This window comes from Rhinopithecus roxellana, chromosome 1 (assembly GCF_007565055.1).
Source record: "Rhinopithecus roxellana isolate Shanxi Qingling chromosome 1, ASM756505v1, whole genome shotgun sequence".
NCBI lineage: Eukaryota > Metazoa > Chordata > Mammalia > Primates > Cercopithecidae > Rhinopithecus > Rhinopithecus roxellana.
Genome location: NC_044549.1, coordinates 198,178,660 through 198,204,958, shown reverse-complemented (window position 1 = coordinate 198,204,958; position 26,299 = coordinate 198,178,660). Strand labels below are relative to the sequence as shown.

Genomic DNA, 26,299 nt, shown 5'->3' with positions numbered 1-26,299 from the left:
TTTCACTTAGCATAATGTCTTAAGATTCATCCACATTGTAGCGTATGATAGAATTGCCTTCTTTTTTTTTTTTTTTTTTTTTTTTTTGAGACAGAGTCTTGCTCTGTCACCAAGCCCGAGTGCAGTGGCACGATCTCGGCTCTTTGCAGGCTCCACCTTCCAGGTTCAAGCGATTCTTCTGCCTCAGCCTCCCTAGTAGCTGGGCATGTGCCACCATGCTCAGCTAATTTTTGTGTTTTTAGTAGAGACAGGGTTTCACCATGTTAGCCAGGATGGTCTTGATCTCTTGACCTCGTGTTTTGCCCGCCTTGGCCTCCCAAAGTGCTGGGATTACAGTCGTGAGCCACCGTGCCAGGCCGAATTGCCTTCTTTTTTAAGGCTGAATAATATTCCATTGCATGTATATATGGCATTTTGTTTATCCATGAATCTACTGATGGACATTTGGATTTCTTCCACCTCTTGTTATTGTTAGTAATGCTACTACTATAAATATGAATGTGCAAATATCCCTTAGATATCCTGTTTTCAATTCTTATGAATATATACCTAGAAGTGGTGTTGCTGGATTGTATGGTAATTCTATTTTAATTTTTATTTAATTGAAATAATTAATTTCTTATTGAGACAGAGTCCCACTCTGTCACCCAAGCTGAAGTGTAGTGGTGTGATCCCAGCTCACTGCAGCCTCGACCTCCCAGGCTCAATCAATCCATCTGCCTCAGCCTCCTGACTAGCTGGGACTACAGGTATGCGCTACCATGCTCGGTTAATTTTTGTATTTTTTATAGAGACAGGGTCTTGCCATGTTGCCCAGGCTGGTCTCAAACTCCTGGGCTCAAGCAATCCAACTGCCTCAGCCTCCCAAAGTGCTGGGATTACAGGCATGAGTCTCCGTACCCAACCTGTTTTTAATTTTTTGAGAAACTGCTATACTGTTTTATGTAGCACCTGTGCCATTTTACATCCTCACCAACAGTGCACAAAGGTACTAATTCTGCACATTCTCATCAATGCTTATTATTTTCTTTTTTGTTGTTGTTGTTTTTGATAATTGCTATCATAATGGTGTGAGATGACCTCTCATTGTGGTTTTGATTTTTACTTCTCTAATGATTAATGATGTCGAGCATTTTTTCATATACTTGTTGGCCATCTGCATATCATTGGAGAAATGTCTAAGTCTTTTGCTCATTTTTTAAGTAGTTGTTACTGAATTGTAGGAGTTATTTATATATTCTGGATATCAACTACTCATCAAATGTTTAATTGCAAATATTTTCTCCCATTCCATAGGTTGCCTTTTCAGTCTGATCATGTCCTTTAGTGCACAGAAGTTTTAAATTTTGATGTAGTATAGTTTATCTATTTTTACTTTTTTTTTTTTTTTTCCGAGATGGAGGCTCACTCTGTTGCCCAGGCTGGAGTGCAGTGGCACAATCTTAGCTCACTGCAACTTCCACCTCCCAGGTTCGAGGGATTGTCCTCCCTCAGCCTCCTGAGTAGCTGGGAGTACAGGCACACGCCACCATGCCCGGCTAATTTTTGTGTTTTTAGTAGAGACGGGGTTTTGCCACATTGGCCAGGTGGTTTCAAACTCCTGACCTCAAGTGATCCAACCTCCTAGGCCTCCCAAAGTGCTGGGATTACAGGCGTGAACCATCGCACCTGGCTTTACTTTTATGCCTGTGTCATAGCCAATAATTCATTGTCAAATCCTCATTTAACTTTTTAAACAACAGCCAACCTGTTTTCCACAGTTGTTACACTACTTTACATTTCTGCCTACGATGTTTGAAAGTTCTAGTTCCTCCACATACTTGCCAACATGTGATGTGAACTATCTTACTAATTTTCATCATTCTAATTGGGGTGTAGTGGTATCTCCCTGTGGTTGTAATTTGCATTACCCTAAAAAGCAATGATGTTGAACATCTTTTCCAGTGCTTATTTGCCATCTGAACGTCTTCTTCAGTGATGTGTCCATTCAGATCTTTACATATTATTTTACTGAGTTATTTGCTTTCTTTTTGTTGGATTTTGATACTTTTGGATACAAATCCTTTGTCAGATATATGTTGTATTCATATTTTTTCCAGATCGTGGCTTGTTTTGTAATTTTCCTAACAGTACTATTCAAAAAACAGATCTTTTACTTTTGATGACATCCATTTTATCAAATTGTTCTTTTGTGAGTCATACCTTTGGCATCATATGTAAGAAGTGTTTGTCTAATACAAGATGACACAATTTCTCCTGATTTATTCTAGAATTTTCATTGTTTTAGGTTTCCTACTGAGGTATATTATCATTATTAATTTTTAATATGTTGGGAGATATTGATCAAAGTTAATATTTTTACATAGGGATATCCAATTATTCCAGTATGATTTGTTGGAAACATACCATTTATCCACTGATTGCCTTTGAACATTTGTCGAAAATCAGTTGCTCATATATGTGTGGGTCTATTTCTGAATTTTTTATTCTCTTCTATTTATCTATTTTTCTATCACTGTGCCAAAACTACACTGTCTTGACTGCAGTAGTTCTACATACATTTTAAAATCAGGTTAGCCCTGCAAATTTTTTATATTTTTCTGATTTGTTTTGGCTACTCTTTAAGTTCTTTGCATTTTCATATAGAATTCAGAGACAACTTTTTAGTTTTTACAAAACACACACACACAACTACTAGGATTTTGATTGAGATGGATTTGAGTCTGTAGTTCAGTTTGTGGACAATTGACATATTAACCATATTGCATACTTTGATCCATGAACAAAGTAGATTTCCATTTAGTTAGGTCTTCTTTAATTTCTCTCACCAATGTTTTATAGTACTTAATATACAGATATTTTGCATTTTTGTCATATTACTGTATTTCATATTTTAATGCTATTATAAATGATATCATTATTTAAATTTTGATTTCAAATTGTTCATTGTTAGTATATAAAACTCAATTTGATTTTTATAAAGTTATGTGTCCTGCAACCTTCCTAAACTCACTTATTAGTTCTAGTAGCTTTTAAGAGATTTAATTGGATTTTATACATAGCGAGTTGTGTTGTCTACAAAGGACAATTTTACTTTGTTCTTTCCAACTTGTATGCCATTTCTTTATTTATTTACTTATTTTATTTAACTGCCCTGGCTAGAACCTGCAGTACACTGTTGAGTAGAAGAAGTGATGAAAGCACTTTATCTTGTTCCTGATCTCAGGAGGAATGCTCAGTCTTTCACCATTAAGTGTGATACCAACTATAAAATTTGTGTAGATACTTTCAAATCAGATTTAGGATCTTGTTTACCCCTAATTTGCTGAGGGGTTTAACATTTCAAAATCAAGGACAGATGTTGGATTTTGTCAAAAGCTTATTCTACACCATTATAGTGACCATGATTTTTCATTTTTAGCTTGTTAATATGGTGATTTACACTGATCAGTTTTCAAATACAAAGCCAACCTTGCATTTTTTGAAAAAATTCCTTTGTTCCTGATGTATTATCCAATTATTGGATAGTGATTTACTAAAATTTCATATTGTTGGCTTTAATTTGGTAAAATCTCATTTAGGATTTTTGCATTTAAGTTTGTGAAGGCTATTGGTCTGTACTTTTATTGTAACACTTTTATTGTATTGGATCTGGTTAATGCTGGCCTCACAGAATGAGTTGGAAAATATTTCCTTATACTCAGTTTTCCGCAGGAGCTTGTATAAAGTTAGTATTATTTCTTCCTTAAACGTCTGATAAAATTTACCAGTGAAGCCACCTAGGTTTAGATTTTTTTGAATTTTTAATTTTTATGGGTACACAGTAAGTGTGTATATTAATGAGGTACAGAAGATACTTTGATCCAAGCATGCAATGTGTAATAATCACATTGTGGAAAATGGGGTATCCATCCTCTCAAGTATTTATTCTTTGTGTTACAAACAATCCAATTACACTCTTCTAGTCATTTTAAAATATGTAGGCTGGGTGCGGTGGCTCATGACTGTAATCCCAGCACTTTGGGAGGCCAAGGCGGGTGGATCACGAGGTCAGGATATCGAGACCATCCTGGCTAAAACAGTGAAACCCCATCTCTTCTAAAAAAAAAAAAAATAGCCGGGCATGGTGGTGGGTGCCTGTAGTCCCAGCTACTCAGGAGGCTGAAGCAGGAGAATGGCGTAAACCCGGGAGGCAGAGCTTGCAGTGAGCTGAGATAGTGCCACTACACTCCAGCCTGGGTGACAGAGTGAGGAGACTCCGTCAAAAAAAAAAAAAAAAAAAACTATTAAATTATTATTGACTGTAGTCACCCTGTTATCAAATACTAGGTCTTATTCATTCTTTCTATTTTTAAAATACCCATTAACCATCCCCACCATCCCCACCCCCTACTACCCTCCCCAGCTTCTGGTAACCACTCTTTTACTCTCTATCCCCATGAGTTCAATTGCTTTGATTTTTGGATCCCACAAATAAAAACATACGATGTTTGTCTTTCTGTGCCTGGCTTATTTCACTTAACATAATGACCTCTGGTTCCATCCATGTTGTTGCAAATAACAGGATCTCATTTTTTTTTTTTATAGCTGAATAGTATTCCACTGGGTATAAGTACCACATTGTCTTTATCCATTCATCTGCTGATGGACACTTAGGTTGCTTCCAAATCTTGGCTATGTGAAAAGTGCTGCAACAGAGTAGTACAGATACCTCTTCAATGTACCAATCTCCTTGTTTTAGGTATATGCCCAACAGTGGGATTGCTAGATCATATGGTAGCCTTATTTTGAGTTTTTGTCAGAACCTCTAAACTGTTCTCCACAGTGGTTGTACTAATTCACATTCCCACCAACAGTGTATAAGGGTTCCTTTTTCTCCACATCCTCACCAACATTTGTTATCACCTGTCCTTTGGGAAAAGGCCATTTTAACTGGGCTGAGATGATATCTCATTGTAGTTTGGATTTGCATTTCTCTGATGATCAATGATGTTGGGCACTTTTTCATATGCATTTTTGCCATTTGTATGTCTTTTTTTGACAAATGTCTACTCAAATCTTTTGCTTATTTTAAAATCAAATTATCAGATTTGTTTTCTATAGAGTTGTTTGAGCTCGTTATACATTCTGGTGATTAATCCCTTGTCAGATGGGTAGTTTGCAAATATTTTCTCCCAATCTGTGGGTTGTTTCTTCACTTTGTTGATGGTTTTCTTTGCTGTGCAGAAGCTTTTTAACTTGATGTGATGCTGGGTCTAGATTTCTGTGTCTGTGGGGGAAATGTTTTAATTATTTTTTATAGTTATAGCGCTATTCAGGTTATCTATTTTTTTCCTAAAGTGAGTATTGGTAGTTTGTGTCTGTCAGGGAACTGGCCATTTGATCTAAATTATTAAAGTTATTGGCATAAAGTTGTTTATAACATTCCCCCATTATCCTTTAATTGGTGTAGATTCCATAGTGATGTCACCTCTTTTAATTCCGATATTGATACTTCGTGTCTCTTTTCCTTTTTTCCTGATCAGTCCTACTAGAAGCTTATGCATTTTATTTATTTTCTAAAAACCACTTTTGACTTGATTTTCTTTATTGTTTTCTTGTTTTCTATTTTATAGGTTCCCATTTTGATCATTATTATTTCATTTCTTCTGTTTACTTTGGCATTACTTTGCTCTTTTTATTCTCGTTTCTTAAACTTTACTCTTTTCCTTTATTTTTTTTAACACTGAGATAGGGTTCCACTATTTTGCCCAGGCTGCATTTGAACTCCTGGGCTCAAGTAATTCTCCCACCTCAGCCTCCCAAGCAGCTGGGATTGTAGGTATGCACCACCACACCCAGCTACTTTTTTTTTTTTTTTTTGTCTAGATACAGTCTATGATACCATTTTCTAATGTAGATATTTAGTGCTATAATTTCCCTCAGCTAATGTTTTAACAACGTTCCATAATTTTTTTGAGACGGGGACTTGCTCTGTCACCCAGATTGGAAGGCAGTGGTGTGATTATAGCTCACTGTAGCCTCAAACTCCTGGGCTCAGTGATCCTTTCATGCCAGCCTCCCAAGTAGCTAGGACTACAGGCATGCATCACCATGTCTAGCTAAATTATCTTTTTTTTTTTTTTTGTAGAAACAGGGTCTCACTGTGTTACCCAGGCGAGTCTTGAACTCCTGGCCTCAAGCAATCTTCCTACCTTGGCCTCCCAAAGTGCTGGGATTACAGTTGTTAGCCACTATGCCTGGCCATAACCTTTTTTGCTTTTCTTTCTTTCTTCTTTGTATTATTATTGAGACAGAATTTTGTTCTGTTGCCCAGGCTGGATTGCCGCAGTGTGATTTTGGCTCACTGCAGCCTCAACTTCTCGGGCTCGAGTGATCATCCCACCTCAGCCTCTGGAATAGCTGGGACGACAGGTATGTGCCACCATGCCCAGATATATATATATAGTATTTTTTGTAGAGACGGGGTTTTGCCATGTTGCCCAGGCTGGTCTTGAACTCCTGAGCTCAAGTGATTTGCTTTCCTTAGCCTCCCAAAGTGCTGGGATTACAGGCGTGAGCCACTGCACCTGGCCAATAACTTTTTTGATCAGCTGTAATTATTTGTTTTTTAATGACTGCTTCAGGATTTACAGTGTTATGTCTTTGGCTTATTTGTCTACCTTCAAGTGATATTATTACTACTTCCTGTACAGCAGTGGCATATAGCAGTGGTTCTCATTTGGGGACAATATTGAGAGACATTTTTAATTGTCATGACTGGGGGTAAAAGCCATTGATGCTGCTAAACATCCTAGAATGCTAGGACAGCCCCCACCACAAAAATTATCTGGTTCAAAATGTCAATAAGGCCAAAGTTGGGAAAAATCCATATTTCTATCAGGTGTCATTTTTCTTTTGCCTAAAAGACTTACTTTAACATTTCTTGTAGTGCAGGTCTGTGAGTGATCCATTATTTTAGCTTTTTAATGGCTGCAAATGTGTTTTGCCTTTGTTCTTGAACAATATTTTCACTGGTCTGGAATTCTAGTTTGGCTTACTCTGTTGTCCAGGCTGGAGTGCAGTGGTGTGATCATGGCTCACTGCAGCCTTGAGTTCCTGCATTCAAGTGATCATCCCACCTCAACCTTCAGAGTAGCTGAGATTACTAGTTTTTTTCTTTCAGTACTTTAAACATGCTGCTCCACTGTCTTCATGGTTGCATTGTATCCAGTGAGAAATCTGTTGTGATCCCCGTCTTCTTTTCCATACACAATGTCTTTGTCCTCTGGGCATTTTCTTTTTGAATGTTTTGAGCAATTTAATTATAAAGTAGTTTTCTTCAGATTTATTCTGTGGCTTACTGTTCTCCCCTACTGAAACAGTCCCATCTGAGTATTCTACTTAATGCACAAAGCAATGCAGTGTTTTCAGTCCAGTTTGTGAGAAGAGACACTATTCCTGGCCATGTTTCTATGCCTGGCACCATTCTCTCTAATCCTCTGGGATGGTTCTTTCTTTGGCCTCGGATAACTTTTCCTCATATGCCAATCAGTACTCTGCTAAGTGTCCTAGGGGACCCTACACAGATCCCCAGAATTCTCTGTGCAGGTCCCTCTCCTCCAGAATTCTGTCTTGTGAACTCTATCTGCCTTGGTTTCCTTAGATTCTCAGCTGTCTCTTCAACTCAGGAATTTCATCAGACAGCTACACCTGGGTCTCCCATCCCTGTGTAGCTGTCTGGTAACTCTCTCAGGACAGTAAGTTAGGACATTTGTAGGGCTCATCTCATTTGTTTCCCATCTATCAGAGATCATCATATTTCATTGTTGATGCCCAATGTCTTAAAAGTCATTATTTCATCTATTTTATTTGGGATTATTTCAAGCGGGAGTGTAATTCCAGTTCCTGTAACTCTTCTATGACCAGAAATAGAAGACTGTCCTTCAGTTTTCTTCATGTCTAAGTATTTCCCCTTTTTTAAATTAAGTTTTCTTCTTCAGGGATTATTTAGAAATGCATTAATTTCCAAATGTATTTTAATTTAACTTCTATCTTAATTACAACATGTTCTGTGCAGAGGGCATTGTGCCGCACTGTCTGGATTCCTCTTCAGAGGGGCAGGCCAAAAGCCATCAAATGTCAGCCTTCTCCAGGAACTATCCTCAGCTTTAATCTACCTCACCCACTTAAAGCCCAGGACAAATCCCACAATCCTCTTGCATTGCTTGCATTGCTGCTGGCTGACTTTTTTCTAATGCATACTTTCACTGAGGGTGTAGCCCTGTAAATATCTGGGCTTCTTGTGGAGAACTCAGTTCCAACTTTCCACCTCTTGCAAGCCCAAAGACTCAAATCCTCTTCTTGCATGGCTGATAAAATTCAAGTCCATTGGATATCAAATCACCAAACTGCCTCTTGGCAACCAAAGACACCATCCACACACTTACCTTTCTAATTTCCATTTCATCTTCATTTTTGGCTCTAAGGATTTATTTCACTTTCTTGAATATACTTTAAAAGGATGTTTAAATTTTATTCAGCATTTCTGTGTGCTTGTAGCCAAAGGGCTTTATGAATGCCCAGCTTGCCATGTTATTTTATTCTTATTTATTTATTTATTTATTTATTGAGATAGAGTCTCACTCTATCACCCAGGATGGAGTGCAGTGGCGCAATCTCTGCTCACTGCAACTTCTGCCTCTCAGGTTCAAGTGATTCTCCTGCCTCAGGCTCCCAAGTAGCCGGGATTACAGGCATGCACCACCACTCCCAGCTAATTTTTGTACTTTTTTAGTAAACGGGGTTTTACCATGTTAGCCAGGCTGGTCTCAAACTCCTGACCTCAAGTGATCCACCTGCCTTGGCCTCCCAAAATGCTGGGATTACAGGCGTGAGCCACCACATCTGGCCTATTCTACTTTTTAAAAACATGCTAAATTCTGTGATTAAACTAACTGCAAATGTGACAGCATTTTCCTTCTGACTCAGTTAACTGCTAATTTGTCATATGATTGTACAAACTTTGGTATAAGTCTCAATAATTTTGTAATTTGTCACAAATCTTCTGTGGGAAGAGTCTTCTGTTCTTCCAAAGGAAAATGGATAATCAGTATAAAAACAGTCATGTAAAGAGTCAAGGCTCCTGGGCTGGACACAGTGGCTCACACCTGTAATCTCAGTACTTTGGGAGACCAAGGTGGGAGAATTGCTTGAGGTCAGGAGCTCAAGATCAGCCTGGGCAAGGCAACATAGTGAGATTCCTTCTCTACAAAAAAAGAAAAAGAAAAAAAGAAAAAAATCTCAAGGCTCCTAATGGAAAATTTTCTCTGATCCCCATTGCAAAGTTTCGTTTTATATCAATTCCAAGGCCCCACTATAGATATGCTGATTTGGTGGACCTGGGAAATTTATCTGTAGGTATAAAATTACCTCTTGTGCATCCCAAACTTGGAGTCCACTAGCCTTGGTTTCAGAGACTGGTTACAGCCTTTATGTATCTGTAATCCATACAGTCAAATTGTGCCATCTGGATTTGAAATAATCATAGGGAGGAGTGGGAACTAGTCAGGTCCTGTAACTATGCTGCACAGAAAGGAGTCTGCCATCTCTTTTTTACCCTCTCAAACCTACCTTCTGGAGCAGACAGGGACTTCAGAGAAGATGGCTGGTTTTTACACAGCCATCTGAGGTCTGCAGAGTAGTGGGGGTATGAAGCATGTATGTGGCCAGAGAGAAGGTATGGCACATAGCCCTCTCAAAAAATAACAGAAGGAAAATTTCTAATAGCTAGAGTGCTTACTTATGTATTACTAGTGTGAAAATTACAAACTTCTTGTAGTGTTTGAATGAGAAACCAGCCAGAATCACTTCTTTATTCTAAAAACAGCCACTATGATGTTTAATATTAGGTGTCAACTTGACTGGATTCAGAGATGCCTAGATGGCTGGGGAAGCACTGTTTCTTTGAGTGTCTGTGATGACAGAAAAGGATGACATTTCAGTCAGTGGACTGGGAGAGGAAGACCCACCCTCAATGTCAGTGGGCACCACCTAGTCAGCTGCCAGCACAGCTAGAAGCAAGCAGGTGCAAAAAGGGGGATAAGAAGCTTGCTGGGTCTCCTGTCTCTTCCCATGCCAAGGGCTTTGCTTCCTCTCTTCCTGCCCTTAGACATTCTAGGTTCTTCGGTCTTTGGACTCCGGGACTTGCACTAGCAGCCTCCTAGAGGTTCTAGGGCCTCTGGCCTCAGACTAAGGCTGCACTTTAGTTTCCTTGGTTTTGAGGCTTTCAGACTGGGACTGAGCCACACTACCAGCTTCTCTCTTTTGCAGCTTGCAGATGGTCTATGGTGGGACTTCGCCTTAAGCCAATTCTCCCTAGTAAAATTCCTTTTATATATACATACATCCTATTCATTCCGTCCTTCTGGAGAAAGAACCCTAATATAGCTACTTAAAGAAAAGCAGATTGAACTATTTTTTCCCACTCTGAACAAAGAAAGTAAGCAAAAAGAAAAAAAAAGAGTGATATTTATAAGAATAGCAGATGTTTATTGAAGGAATTATCACTATTTCCTGTGAAAATAATTTCATGACTCCAGTTTTGTAACATCAGAGGCTATTAAAGACAGTCTAGTGACTAAAAACAACCTGACAATATGGGCATCTTTTAAATTTTATATTAAAGGGAAAAACAATCAAGAAAGGAAGTCTTGCTGAGGGTACAGAGCTGCAATGAAATTTAGTCTTAAGGGATTTAGATTCAACAGCTACTAACTAATCCTAATTACTCAGCTACTTAAAGCTGTTTTTTACTTCAATTTTCTTCCAAGTAAGACCTAACACAAGACGCACCATCTGTGAAAAAAGATTTCTAAGTCCAGGGTGACACCTTCCTCTCTAAGCAGAATTCTTTGTCTTACATATTGCCCTCTAATCAAGCATATATAAAATAAGATTTTCGTATTTTCCTCTCAACTAAAAAGAGCATATATATTTTGATTCTACACAGGAGCAATTCTATATAACCAGGATGTCTGTGGCTAAAATTATTGCCTCTTTATATTCCTCAGGATATTCAGGGTACTAAAATCATAAGTGAATAAATGTGAGTAGACAAGAAACCAAATAACAAGAATGAGCAATACACAGTAGTTTAGTGATGTGTATTTCAAAAGCACTGGGTTGGGTTTTTGTGGGTTTTTTTGTTTTGTTCTGTTTTGTTTTTGAGACAGAGTCTTGCTCCGTGGCCTAGGCTGCAGTGCAGAGTCATGATCATAGCTCACTGTTAACAGTGAACTCCTGGGCTTAAGTGATCCTCTCACCTCAGCCTCCTGAGTACCTAGGACTACAGGTGTATGCAACCAGGACTGATTAGAGCTGAGTTTCTGATGAAGAGAGAAGAAACGGCAGTACAGAGAGGTACATGACTTGAGAGACACATAAACTAGCAACTAAGCAATGCAGACTAAGGACTGCCTTTGGGGAACAGCCAGGTTTCCATTGGAACAAGAATGTGAAGAAAACATATTCATTCAAGACCAGCCTGACCAACATGGTGAAACCCCGTATCTACTAAAAATACAAAAAATTAGCCGGGTGTGGTGGCAGGCACCTGTAATCCCAGCTACTCAGGAGGCTGAGGCAGGAGAATCGCTTGAACCCAGGAGGCAGAGGTTGCAGTGAGCCAAGATCGTGCCATTGCACTCCGGCCTGGGCGACAAGAGCAAAATTCAAGCTCATAAATAAATACATAAATACATAAATACATAAATAAATAAATAAATAAATAAAGCCAGGCGTGCTGGTTCATGCCTGTAATCCCAGCACTTTGGGAGGCCGAGGAAGGCACATCTCCTGAGGTCAGGAGTTCAAGATCAGCCTGGCCAACACAGTGAAACCCTATCTCTACTAAAAATACAAAAATCAGCCGGGCGTGGTGGCAGGTGCCTGTAATCTCAGCTACTCAGGAGGCTGAGGCAGGAGAATTGCTTGAACCTGGGAGCCAGAGGTTGCAGTGAGCCGAGAGCTGAGATCGCACCACCGCACTCCAGCATGGGCGACAGCACGAGATTCTGTCTCAAAACAAACAAACAAACAAAAAAAAAACATTCAAAGAGACAGTTCCTGGTTTCCAGAGGGTATTATGAAAGGGCTTGAAAGGACAGTAAGAGCTGCATGCCTAAACTCTGACTGAGGTAAAAGTTGGTAGCCCTGGGAGGCTCCTAGAGAAAGATGGGTGATCAGTTCAAATTATAGCAGAATGTTTATCTGAAAGGATGCAAGGACCTGTTGTCAAATGTTTATTCCTACAGCTCAAGGCAGGTATTAGCCTAGAAGATGGGTGATGGCCTCCTCAAGGGACTATAATCCTCACTTGCCCGGGGCAAGATATATGAAGCTCTCCTATCTTCAGATCTCTAGGTATGAGATGGCATCATATCCTTCCTTGAAGATATATACTGTTGAAGATCATAAAGTCTTCTAAGACAAAAAAGAAAGCCTATCTAAAGAAAGTTTTAGGCACTATGACCTGGTGATGAAAAAATGTTTTGGTCAGAGAATATCTGCTCAGCAATATATAAAGCATCAACAATTCTGCTCAGGAATGATATACCAGGTTTGTCCCATGAATGGAGCAAATCTGTCCCAGGCCCTCCAAACCCTGCTTGCAATGACCATACAAAGGATTATTATATCACAAATTATGTGCAAACCACTATCCTATCAAAATAGGACAAAATAAGTAATTTTTTTCATACAAATATATGACCTTCACCCTTCACTTCTTTCTTTCCAGTAACAGCAAAAAGAAATATATATGCCTTAAAACTAAATTACGAGGTACAGAGATAGGCCATAAATCTCATTCACAGAACACTGATGGCATCTTCCCTATAAAACCATGGTCAAATAATTGTTAGATACAATCACCTTTCATAGAGGCAGCTACCCGGGAAAATGCCAACTGGTCTCCCACTCACATTACAGAACCACCATGGTGGGCAGAGACACTTTGGTATAATGAAGAAAGCATGAATTTCAAAGTCAGATCTGAGCTCAAATCCTGGCTCTGACAACTTAGTGGCCAGTCACCTAACTTCACTGACACTCAATTTTCTTGTATAATAGTGGGGGGACTAAATAATGTATTATCAAAAATTCCCCAAACAATTCACTATGTGCATAAGACAGACAGCAGTGGGCTTAGGGATTCACTGTATACCAGAGGAATGGCTGAGTTAAAAATAGGGAGATTCTAAGTGTTCCAGATTGACTTTCAGCTAAGCATTTAAAATGTTTTAAATATTGGTGGAAGATAGGCTGAGACCTTCAAGGAGGGCTGGTCATAAAGAAAGGCAGACGAAGGCAGAAAACATCTGTTGTACTGATTGCTCAACACCCCTCCCTCCCTTCTTCAGGGTGATTTTTCTCAGTGACAAAATAAACCAGATGAGAAAGCCTCAGCTCCTTTTCCACTTCCCAATTTGAAGGAGTTGTGTGAAGGCAAGATGCAGTTGTGGCCACTGTCTTGCCACCATGAGGTTATGAAAAAATGAAAATCAATATGCTGAAAATTATGGAGTTAAGAGAGAAGTTTGATGAAGTGCTGAGTTGCCAAACCAAACATAGCACTGCTTACTTCTAGACTTCCCCTTAAGCAATCAATCAATATTCTTAAGGTCTAGGCTGCTAGTACTTGGTATTCCGTTCATTACATCTGAAAATATCCTAAGTACTACCTTACACAAAAATTCTCTTTAATCACTCTCCCTAAAGTGTTTAGAAACACTGCTCCAATGTCCTATACTTAAGATTTTATCATTTACCATCTGTCTGGCTTACCATATATTTCATGCATTACTCACTTAATCCTTACAACCTTGTAAGGTAGGTAATTACTCCTTTTTTACACACAGGTCTGAGGCTCAGAGCAGTTAAGTGACTTGTCCAAAACTGATAAGCTAGTTCATGGCAAAACTGGGGTTAGAACATGGATCTCTCCAACCCCAAAGTTTGTTCTTTTAGCCTTTCAGCTCTCTATACCATGTGAAGGCAGAGTCTCCCACTAGTTTTATATGTATCTAAAGTTTTTGAGTCTACAGTTGTTTCAATTTCAGTTTTTTCTGGTTGTCTAGACATATATTGAAAAGATGAAGCCTAGGTTGCTTTCCATCATCTGCAGATCCTTCCACAACTGTGGGAAAGGAGGGTTCAGTGAATTTTTGCTGTGTTCTTTTAACCTAACAGTGTTATTATATATTTTGTTGACAACTCTAAAGTCAGCTTGTCTTAAAACTAAAAAAGACAAAGGATCGATGTTTATGATTTTACTGAACAGGAAACATGCTCTAAAAGGAAGGGACTTGCTCGCGGTTCCACTGCTGCTAAATGCCAATGTCAGGGCGTAATCCCAGGGTTCAGGCTCTATATAGTATGTGCCTTTCATAACACTGCTGAGTGAAAATGAGCATGCCTTCATTGCATTTAAAAAATACTGTGCTTTTTTTCTTGAATATAAAATCAGTATATTCTCATGTAGAAAATCTAGAAAGCATACAAAAGTATACAGAAGAAAATAGAAATCACCTATAATCCTATCACCCAGAGATGATCACTGTTAACATTTTGGTTTACTTCCCAATTTTTCCTATGCATAAATATTTTTTTAAATTTTGGATTGAATGTCATTGTTTTATCTTCTGTCTTATCCAAATCATTTCTCCATGGCATTAAATTGTCTTTAAAAATGTTTATAATGGCTGCAGAACCATCACACAGATAGCTCATCATTCATTTCAACCCTGTAATGCTGAAAATTTGGTCTTCTTCTTTCAGTCATATATGATGCTGCCATGAACATCCCTTTCATTAATCTTTGCCTACTTCTAATTATTTTCCCTGTATGATTCTTAGAAGTAGACTTAAAAAGTTGATACTAAAGAACTACTTTTTAGAAAAGCAGCAGTCAGCCCTACTACCCAGAATATCTGTTACTTACGACATTTCTTTCTCCTCATTATGTTTTCTCTGGTGTTGAATAAGCTGTGAGCTATACCGATAGGCTTTCCCACACTCACTACATTTATATGGTTTCTCCTTAGTGTGGGTTCTCAAGTGTAGAATAACTTGAGACGTCTGCCTGAAGGTTTTCCCACATTCATTACATTTATAGGGTTTCTCTCCAGTGTGAACTCTCTGATGATCAACAAGGTTTCGATTAGAAGTAAAAGCCTTCCCACACTCACTACATCTGTAAGGTTTCTCTCTACGATGAAGTCTCTGGTGTTCATTAAGGGTTTTCCTTAAGATGAAAGCTTTTCCACACTCATCACATTCATAAGGCTTCTCCCCAGTGTGAATTCTCTGATGGTCCATAATCTTTGTATTTGAACCACATGTTTTCCCACACTCCTTACATTTGTAAACTTTTTTTCCTCTGTGCATTTGCCGATGTTGAGTAAGGTTTGAACTACGGCTAAAGGCTTTCCCACACTCAATGCAAGTATAGGGCTTCTCTCCAGTGTGAACTCTGTGATGTGATATAAGGCCCGAACTCCGACTAAAGGCTTTCCCACACTCTTTACATTCATACGTTTTCTCCCCACTGTGGATTCCCTGGTGCCGAATAAGATGTGACTTTCCACTGAAAGATTTCCCACATTCACTGCATGTATAGGGCTTCAGTCCAGTGTGGATTCTCCGATGAACAACAAGGTTAGAGCTATGGCTGAAGGCTTTTCCACACTCCTTACACTTATAGGGTTTCTCTCCCGTGTGGATTCGCTCATGTACCGTGAGGTTTGCACTCTGACTAAAGGCTTTCCCACACTCAGTACATACATACTGTCTCTTTTCAGCCTGAACTCTCTTGTTTGTTGCACGGTCATAGCACTGACTATTGTCTTTTTCAGATTCTTGGTCACTCCCTTCTGTGAGTACTTTATTGTCTTTAACTGTCTTATGTTTGAAATTTCTTGTTTTTCTCCTCATTTTCTCCTGCTTGGAACACACCAGTGTCTTCTCTAGTCTTCTCTTTCCCTTCAGAAGAGCCTTCTAAATTTTGACTTTCCTGGGCAACGTCTCTGTGGAATTCTCTTGAAAGTATGTACTTTTCAGGAATGATGCTTTGGAATTAACTCCGCCTCAGTCCCAGTTTCACCATCTGACAGGAGAAACAGAAATTGCACATGTCACCTATTCTCTGTACCAGAGGAAGGAGAACTATCCACGGACCAGATGTGGTAGACATATGGAAGGGTTAAGTGTTCAAGGGCAGGGCAACAGATCAAAAAGATGACAAAAATGAAGTTAAACATAGAAGCCAATGTAAAGGCTTATGGAAAGCCAGGGCTGAGGGGAGCCCAACAGGTCCAGGATCAGAATAAGCAATGAATCGTATAAAATCCACCCTAGTTCCTTCCTGCCTCATCCTCTACTCCCTGAATTGGAGCCATCTAGCTCCTTTTTTTTTTTTTTCCTTTTGAGATGGAGTTTTGCTCTTGTTGCCCCTGGCTAGAGTGCAATGGCCCGATCTTGGCTCACTGCAACCTCCGCTTCCCAGGTTAAAGCGATTCTCCTGCCTCAGCCTCCCTAGTAGCTGGGATTACAGGCGCCCGCCACCACGCCCAGGTAATTTTTTGTATTTTTAGTAGAGATGCGGTTTCACTATGTTGGCCAGGCTGTCTTGAACTCCTGACCTCAGGCAATCCATCCACCTCAGCCTCCCAAAGTGCTGGGATTACAGGCATGAGCCACTGCGCCCAGCTCAGAGCCATCTAACTCCTAATGGCAGGCTCAACTATAATCTGGCCCTAGAAAAAGTGAATTGAAAGATGACTGAACTTTAGATCAGTTTGGCTTTTAGTTCTTGCTAACCTATTCCCCTAGCACCAGTGATACTGTAGTTAGTATGTAAAAGGTGCTCAAAATGGTTTTACAGAATAGCAACTAGGATTCTGTCTTAGGTTGTAAGTAGGTTGTATTTACTTACATCTTTTGCTCAAGGTCCAGGTACTAGATCCCAGTCTACATCCTTGCATGTAAGCCCTATCTTGTTAAGTGGTGACACAATTCTTCCAATATTGAGCCTAGTAACATCACAGCCTACTTCACAGGGGCTGGCCTATAGCTGGATCCAGTTTGATATGCAAGTTTAGTCTGTCTTCTTTTCACCATGCTGTCACTCTGACAGACTGAGACTACTTAAGGGGTGAATCTGAGAGGCTAAATTGGGAAAGAAGGTTAGTTAAAGCATGGCAGATGAAACTCTGATAGGACCTTGCATGGCATAATAGTAAAGTATTTAAGGATGGCAAAAGCATCACAGTAGGGGCAGCATAACCAAGAGATGACAATACATGAAACCAAACATCAGAATAAGCAGGGATTTCCCAACTGGTTTGATGTGAAACTCTGGACATACAGGTAACCATGGCAGACCTTAGAGGGAGTTGGGATGTAAAAGAAAGCAAAAAGATAACTACATGATACTAACACATGACTAATTTTCCTTACTATGGTCCTTTATAGACTTGCCCATATGTATATTGTCAGACAATTAAATATATGGTAGATATTATTTCGCATCCTACTTCTTGCAGTTCATTTCATTTATTTATTTTTTAGTTGATAAAAAAAGTATATATATTTATGGCATACAACATGTTTTGATAAATGTTTACACGTGGAACAGGTAAATCAAGCTAATTAACATATCCATTACTTCACATACTTATTATTTTTTCGTGGTAAGAACATTTAAAATCTCTCTTAGCACTTTTCAAGTCTAAATATGTTGATATTAACTATAATTACCATGTTATACAATAGATTTCCTGAAATTATTCCTCCTAATAGAAATTTTGTATGCTTTGATCAACAGCTCCCTAATCCCTGCTTCACATTTTTTTTTTTTTTTTTTTTTTTGAGACGGAGTTTCGCTCTGTCACCCAGCCTAGAGTGCAGTGGTGCAATCTCAGCACACTACAACCTCCACTTCCTAGGCTCAAGCAATTCTCCCTGCCTCAGCCTCCTGAGTAGCTGGGATTACAGGCATCTGCCACCGCACCTGGCTAGTTTTTATATTTTTCAAGTAGAAATGGGGTTTTGCCATGTTGGCCAGGCTGGTCTTGAACTCCTGACCTCAGGTGATCCGCCTGCCTCGGCCTACCAAAGTGCTGGGATTACAGGTGTGAGCCACTGCACCCGGCCTCCACTTAATTTTTATGCATATTTTTCCACACTGCTATTTAATCTTCATATGATCAGCGAATTCCTTGTAATTTCCTTCCATTTTGCTAGTGTTGGACATTTCTGTTGTTCCTTGAAGTTAACTACTATCAATAATGCTATCATAATCTCTTTATACACACAAAATTTCCTTCCTATTAAAATATATTCCTAGGACAAAAGTTCTACAAATGAGTTAATTGGGTCAGAAGGAGTGCAACTGTTGTGCAGTATTGCTTGCTGCTATTCAAAAAAGTTTGATGGGCTGAGCACGGTGGCACACGTCTGTAATCCCAGTACTTTGCAAGGCTGAGATGGGAGAATTGCTTGGGACCAAAAGTTTGAGACCAGCCAGGGTAAGACAGGGAGACTACATCTCTACAAAAAATTTTAAAATTAGTTAGGCATGGTGGTGTGCACCTGTAGTCTCAGTTACTCAGGGGGCTGAGGTGGGAGGATTGCTTGAGCCCAGGAGGTCCAGGCTGCAGTGAGCCCTGATTATGCCACTGCACTTCAGCCTAGGCAAAAGAGCAAGACTTTGTCTCAAAAGAAAAAAAAAAAGTTTGACCAATTCCCATTGTCCCATAGCTTTCTGATAAATGGAGTCACACTTTCTGGAGAATGGAAATAGCAAATGGTAGTACTCGAGATTGGCAAAAAGATAACTGCACATATTCAAGTTCACATCTCAGAAGTGCAGGTGGCCACGGATTCTATACACAGGCACATACACACAAACTCATGCCCAAGATATGAGGGATAGGACGAGAGAATGGTGAGGGAGGGTGGATTCTTGCCAGGATCCTGGGCTCACTCACATTCAGCTGCTGCTACCTCTCCTAATCATAAAGGATGAAGCAAGTGGAGAAAACAGTGCAAAGCCAGGGGACTGCAATGCAGAGCAGGAGAGCAAGTGAATTCACCTTCAAAGTTCTGTGAGAAAGTTGATAGTTTTTTCTGAATTTCTTTTCAATTTCTAATCTTCTCTGGAACTTCTCTTTTCTTCATACATTTCTTAAATTCATAACTAATGAGCACCCTACTCTGTATATATCCCTGTTCTGGGTCTAACACAGGGAAAATTTAAAGAAGCATTGTTACGGACTGAATGTTTGTGTCCCCCTAACATTTGCATGTTAAAGCTCTAATCCCCAATGTGACTGTATTTGGAGATGGGGCCTCTAAGGAGATAATTAAAGTTACATGAGGTCATAAGGGTGGGCCTGATCCATCAAAATTAGTGAGTTTATAAAAAGAAATACAAAAAAGCTCTCTCACATGCTCTCCCTCTCTCCACACACATGCACACAAAGGCCATGAGAATACATAGCAAAAAGATGGCCAGCTACAAGCCAGGATGAGAGCCCCCTACCAGAAACGGAAATGGCAAGGCACATGGATCTCACACTTCTAGGCTCCAGAACCGTGAGAAAATAAGTTTCTGTTGTTTATGGCATTTTGTTATGGTAACTCAAGCCGACTAATACAAGCATGAAATATCATACACCCTTTAAAAAGCTTACAATGGAGTAGTATGGCAAAACAATAAGAGAGCAAATTCAAATTTACAATTTACGCAAGCAGGAGATGAAGGGGACTAGGGGAGGGAGGGAGCAATTACCAAGGCATGGAATGATGAAGAAAAGCATTTTAAAAAGGCAGAATTTAGGCTGAGCCCTGGAGAATAAGCAGTGTTTTCTAAAAAAAAAAAAAAAAAAAAAAAGGCACAGAGTTGATATACATGAAAATAAATGGGAGATCATAATATTATATAAGCTTCATGTAGGCAGGGATTTTGTCCACCCTGCTTACCTTGTATTCCTAGTACTACAATAGTCCCAGGCACATGGTAAGTGCTCAACACTTCTTGTTGTTGGAATGAACAAATTAAGAAAGAATCAAGCTGCCTGAAGTGATTCCAACCAGAATACTGAAATTACAAGATGAAAAATATGGATATAAACTGATGGTCAAAGGGAAACCAGTTCTAAACAGAAGACTGAAATCTATCCTTAATTTTCTTTTTTTTTTTTTTTTTGAGACAGAGTCTGGCTCTGTCTCCCAGGCTGGAGTGCAGTGGCCGGATCTCAGCTCACTGCAAGCTCCGCCTCCCGGGCTTACGCCAGTCTCCTGCCTCAGCCTCCCCAGTAGCTGGGACTACAGGCGCCCGCCACGTCGCCCGACTAGTTTTTTGTATTTTTTTAGTAGAGACGGGGTTTCAACGTGTTAGCCAGGATGGTCTCGATATCCTGACCTCGTGATCCGCCCATCTCGGCCTCCCAAAGTGCTGGGATTACAGGCTTGAGCCACCGCACCCGGCCCCTTAATTTTCTTTCTCCATTCTATATTCTTTTTTCTACCTTGCTATTTTCCACTCTTGTTATTTTCCTTCTTTCTCTCACTTAACAATATAGTTTTTCAAGCATTACCATGCACTTCCCCTAGTTCCCACAGTTCCTCTCTTACCACCTCCCAGAACATTCACATTTCTCTCAGCTTAATGAAATGGAAAACAGAGGAGAGAGGCAGCTGGGATAACCCATGGGGAGTAAATTGAGGGAAATAGAAGTAAAGAATCGAAGAGATGTCAAGGAAGGCAATCATACATCCTGGTTTTCCCAGAAGAGTGCTAGTTTAAGCCTACTATCCCTGCATATTTAATAGTGGCCCCTTTAACTCACAAAAATATCCCCATTTGGACAATAAATTTTGCATTACCCTACCCAAAAATGAAATTAGCAAAAGAACTCTTTAGGAAGATTAGCCCAGGTGGATTAGAGGGGGTTAAAAAGAAAAAAGGAAGGGAAATGAATTAGGAGACAACACTAGGAATGTAGTATGGGTGAACACTGGAGGGTCTGGCACGTTGTAGGTACCCAATACATGTTTTTTGAATGAATGAACAAATGAAGAAGATAGCAAGACCCTAATCCAAGATGAGAGAACAGAGAACAATAAAGTCTAGCTATTTTCAGGAACGCATCCACATGTATAACGCACACATCCACATATCCTTTGAATACAGAGGATGGACTGAAGGAAACAATCCAAGGCCATCAGATCCATGTCTGAATACCAAGAATGGTAGTGTCACTAAGCAAGAGAGGGACACACAGAAACATTTTAGACAAGGGGAAGAGGAATATATCACGAAGACAAATTTGAGAATGATAAGACAGAAAGGACAGAGGAAGTCATGAAAATGTATAAACTTGCCGGGCGCAGTGGCTCAAGCCTGTAATCCCAGCACTTTGGGAGGCCGAGACGGGCGGATCACGAGGTCAGGAGATCGAGACCATCCTGCCTAACCTGGTGAAACCCCGTCTCTACTAAAAAAATACAAAAAACTAGCCGGGCGAGGTGGCGGGCGCCTGTAGTCCCAGCTACTCGGGAGGCTGAGGCAGGAGAATGGCATGAACCCGGGAGGCGGAGCTTGCAGTGAGCTGAGATCCAGCCACTGCACTCCAGGCTGGGCGACAGAGCAAGACTCTGTCTCAAAAAAAAAAAAGAAAAAAGAAAATGTATAAACTTACTGAGGGCTGGGCACAGTGGCTCACTTCTATAATCCCAGCACTCTGGTAGGGTGAGGTGGGAGGACTGCCTGAGCCCAGGTGTTTGATCAGCATGGGTAAAAAAATTTTAAAAAGTGAGCCAGGTGTGGTGGCACATGCCTTGTGGTCCCAGCTACTTGGGAGGCTGAGGGAGGTTGAGGCTGCAATGAGCCATGATCATGCCACCACACTCCAGACTGGGAGACAGTGAGACCTTGTCTCAAAATAAATAAATACATTTAGAAAAGAAAAAACAGATAAGCTTACTGAGAAAGGGATTTGGGTTAGAAGAGTGATATCATTTAGATGTTCCCTCCAAATCTCACATTGAAATGTAATCTTCTATGTTGGAGGTGGGGCCTGTTGGGAGGTGACTGGATCATGGGGGGGGGTAGATTTCTCATGAATCGTTTATCGCCATCCTCTTGGTTCTAACCTTGTGATAGTGAGTGAGTTCTCGTGAGATCATGTTGTTTAAAAGTGTGTGGTATCCCTCCGCCTTGCTCTTGCTCCTACTCTCACCATGCTCTGCCTCCTCCTATTTCACTTTCCACTATACGTAAAAGCTTTCTGAGGCCTCCCCAGAAACTGAACAGATGCTGGCACCATGCTTCCTGTATAGCCTGCAGAACCGTGAATCAATTTAAACTCTTTTCTTTACAATTTACCCAGTTGCAGGTATTTCTTTCTTTTCTTTTTTCTTTTTTTTCTGAGACGAAGTTTCGCTCTTGTTGCCCAGGCTGGAGTGCAATGGTGTGATCTCGGCTCACCGCAACCTCTGCCTCCTGGGTTCAAGTGATTCTCCTGCCTCAGCCTCCTGAGTAGCTGGGATTACAGGCATGCGCCACCACGCCCAGCTAATTTTTTGTATTTTTAGTAGAGACAGGGTTTCTTCACGTTGGTCAGGCTGGTCTCGAACTCCCAACCTCAGGTGATTTGCCCGCCTTGGCCTCCCAAAGTGCTGGGGTTGCAGGCATGAGCCACCCACCCGGCTGGTATTTCTTTATAGCAACATAAGAACAACCTAACACAAAGGGGCAGGTAGGGAGAAAGAGAAATGCACAGTAATGCACTGTGAGAAAGCCCAGGGTGGTGATGGAGGAGCTGAGGAGGAAGCAGGACCAGACAGGAGATCAAAGAGGGCCAAATGAGGAGAGTTTGATCAAAAAGAAACCCGTTTGCTCCCTTCTGCCTGATTGAATAGGAAATTCCCTCAGAAATCCTGGAAGAATTTCTAGGTACTAAGGAAGTAGGGTCTTGGCTGGGGAAGTTTGGAGGGAAACATGAGGTCATGGGCCAGTAGGACACTAGGGGTATCTGTACAGTTGTACAGAAAAGCAATATCTCAGATAGCCAGTGAATGTGTGAGGACTGATAAGGCCCTGCAGATCTCTAACCCACAAATCTCTGAGACTGGTAGGTAAGTTTTCTAATCCTAGGACCACCATCCATTTCAGGCTGTGACAAATACATAAAGAGTACAGTCCTACTGAGAGAGAGAGAGAGAGAGAAAGAGAGAGAGAGAAAGAGAGAGAGAGAGAGAGAGAGAGAGAGAGAGAGAGAGAGAGAGAGAGAGGCTTTACTTGGAGGCTGTCTTCCTTTAATTCACCAGGATCATCTGCCTGTTCAAGTCCCTCTAAGCAATGGTTACATGGTCCTTGGTTATTGATTAGGTGCAATGGAGTAAGGAATAAGAGGCAATACCTGCAAATGAATTCAAGGGATGGATAAGTGAAATGTAAACATTGAAAGAAAAAAAAGAATTGAAGAAAATATCAAGGGACTACTTGATCTCAGGGAAAGGCCTAAGCCTCAAGCATAAAACAAAGGCTAACACCATGTGAAAAGCTGATATATCTGACACATAAAAATTTCTCTATTCCAAAAAAATGCCACAACAAATCTATAATATAGAGTTTGCCTTATACTGGAATTGCTTGTGTGTATGTCTGTGTCCTTCCTCACACGCATACATTAAGCTCTACGCCCTCAGATAGCAGATCCCGTGAGATTTGCCTGTAGCTACCACACAGTGTCTGACACAAAGAGGGCTCAGTCAGCATTGTTTGATTTGAAATGGTAAATTAAACAAGTTTAAGATTCTATCTAACACCTGGAGTGCACCTAGGGATGCTGACAGCCAAATCCGCACATCACTACTACCATCCCTCCTCTACATGTTTGTCCTTTTTGTGCTTCATATTATCTGGGAAACACCATAATGGTGTGTTTGCATTCTTGGCAATTCTGTCTCAACAGAGCCATCCCAGGGACTAAATTCCCTAAGAGACTGACCTGGTCCCACTATTCAGAGACTCTCAGTATGTCAGAGCTGGAAGTAACCTCCCAATCTATCCAGTCTTATATCCAAATGTACAGAAGGAAAACTTGGAAATCAGAGGAAAACTGGGACTCAAATCCAAGTCCCATGACACCCAATTTTGAGTTCTACTACATCACCCTTATTCCCATCTCAAAACTCTACTCCTCAAGGTCCAGAGGTCCCCTGCCCACTTTAGTGCCTTTCTCCTATTTGACAAATAACCACTGAGAAAAGCTCCCTTTCAACCCTGGTGCCCACAAGCAGGATTCCTGTGCCCAGACCAACTTCACAATCTAGGCCTCACCTGCCCAGAAGAGAATGGAATGACTCACCCATATTCCTGTGCACAGCAGCCTCAATCCAAAGGATCTGCCCAGCACAGATCTTGCCTGATCTCCTCCTTGAGTTCAGTGAAGAAGTTCCTAAGAGGGTCTTGAGTCACTGTAAACAGACATAAATGACTGAGTTCTCTGAGACCTGAACTCCAAGTGGACACTCAGGGCAGTGTCCCATCTTTGGGTAACTTCCCTTCCTATAGAACTGTGGGCAGTAAGAAGGATCATTTCCAGTGTAAAGATGAGGGAATGAAGTTCCCAGGGATTGAACGACTTGCCCAGGGTCCTATAGCTAGTGAGTGATTAAAAAGCCTTCTGTGTCTGCAGGAAATCCTAATTCCATCACACCACAGCCTCCCCTTTTCACCCACTCCATTGATATCTAAAAGCTTCCATATTCTCATCTAACTGCAAAATACAGTGCAGTGGAGAACTTCTTTGCAATCCAGCTTTCCACAGAAAGTCTGCACAAGGGGGATGAGAGAGAGAACTTTGCTGAGTCAAGTGTCTTTAGGAAGACAAAGAAACAAGGCTTTAAAAGAGCACTACAAAAAGAATGTCTCTTTTTCTGTTTACCCATGTCTTAGGATCACTAAGCCTCAAATATGTTTTGTGTTTCCTCCTCCAGATCCCCAGACCCTGCTTCTAACCCTTCAAGCTTGTTCCATTTCTCCCCTACCAGAATTTAGTTCTGCCCTGTACACAACCATAACTCCAGGACCTAGCACACTACTGGGTTAGTGCTCAATAAATATTTGTTGAATGAATGAATGAATGAGTAACCTTGGGCAAGACTCCGTTCTCCTCTCTGGGCCCCAGGTTCCTCACTGGTAAGGGGAGGGATATTGGACTGGTGATGTGAGTCAAATACTCAGGGGCTCTGGAGTCCTCTGAGAGCCTAGGCGGGACTCGACCGGTATTACCCGGACGGCCCACTGCTTAGGAGCGGGGACGACACAGTGCTGTCACCACGGCCAGCCTGGTCCAAGCGAGCAGCTACGAGGAGTCTGAGACTAGATTGGAGACAAAGGGGCAGCAGTGAACGAGAGAAGTGGGAGGCCCACAACGACCCTTTGGCTGCCGCGCCCATCTCAGCAGTGGGCAGCCGCAGAGGAGCCCTGGCCTCCTGGCCTGCGTCTCCCACACGCTCCCAGAACCCGGCCCGACCCCCCACGTCAGGCTGTAGAGCACCCCTCACCGAAAGCGCCAGACCCACATCTTGAACAAAGCGCAGAAGGAACTGCGTCAGCAACTCCCAGCTAACTCCCAGCCTCTCCCTCCGGCCCTTCTAGGCTTCAAGAGGTTTCCACATCTCTGTGCCCGCGGGCTGGAGTCCCCCCGCCCCTCAGAAGCCCCGCGCGGTCTGCCGGCGTTCTGGCCCTGCCTCCTTTCCGGGCTTTGCCCTATCATTGGATGAGAGGGCTTGGCGACTTCAGCCAATGTGAGGAGGGCCTGGAAAGCGTGGAATCTGGGCAGGGTGCTTGCTTAGGGCGGAAAGAGACCGAGCAACTGGGTGGCCAGGCTGCCAGCCTCAGGCTGAGACTCCCTGAAGTTACACCCCCAGCTCCGGTTGCTGAGCAGAGAGGTCATCTTTCCTTCCACAGATCTGGGTCATTCAGCCTCAAAGCCAGGATCAGCTATGGTTTATTGGCAGCATATGAAAAAATGTTTTGGGTGCCTACTATGTCACTCACTGTTCCAGGCGCTGTGGATACCGTAGTGAAGAAAATGAACTCTCTGCCCCATTGGGTTTACATTCAAGTCAAGGGAGACAATGATAAATAAATATGCAGAAAGTAGTAGTAAGGGGAGAGAGGGAGATTGTGGTGGGACTATTTTATAGATGACAGGGAGGGCAGAGACAGAAGTGGGCAATTGAC

The 26,299-nt window shown here is 41.2% G+C and overlaps 1 protein-coding gene across 1 annotated transcript; it reads right to left on the bottom strand.

The window, feature by feature from the left end:
• Positions 1-10,509: 10,509 nt before the first annotated feature.
• ZNF660 (zinc finger protein 660) lies at positions 10,510-25,689 on the bottom strand. The gene is made up of 3 exons (XM_010374357.2): positions 25,618-25,689; positions 24,417-24,525; positions 10,510-16,144 (listed from the first exon to the last, which is right to left on the bottom strand). The coding sequence occupies exon 3, from the start codon at positions 15,970-15,972 to the stop codon at positions 14,977-14,979; it is 996 nt and encodes a 331-aa protein (XP_010372659.1). The 5' UTR covers positions 15,973-16,144; positions 24,417-24,525; positions 25,618-25,689; the 3' UTR covers positions 10,510-14,976.
• Positions 25,690-26,299: the final 610 nt, after the last annotated feature.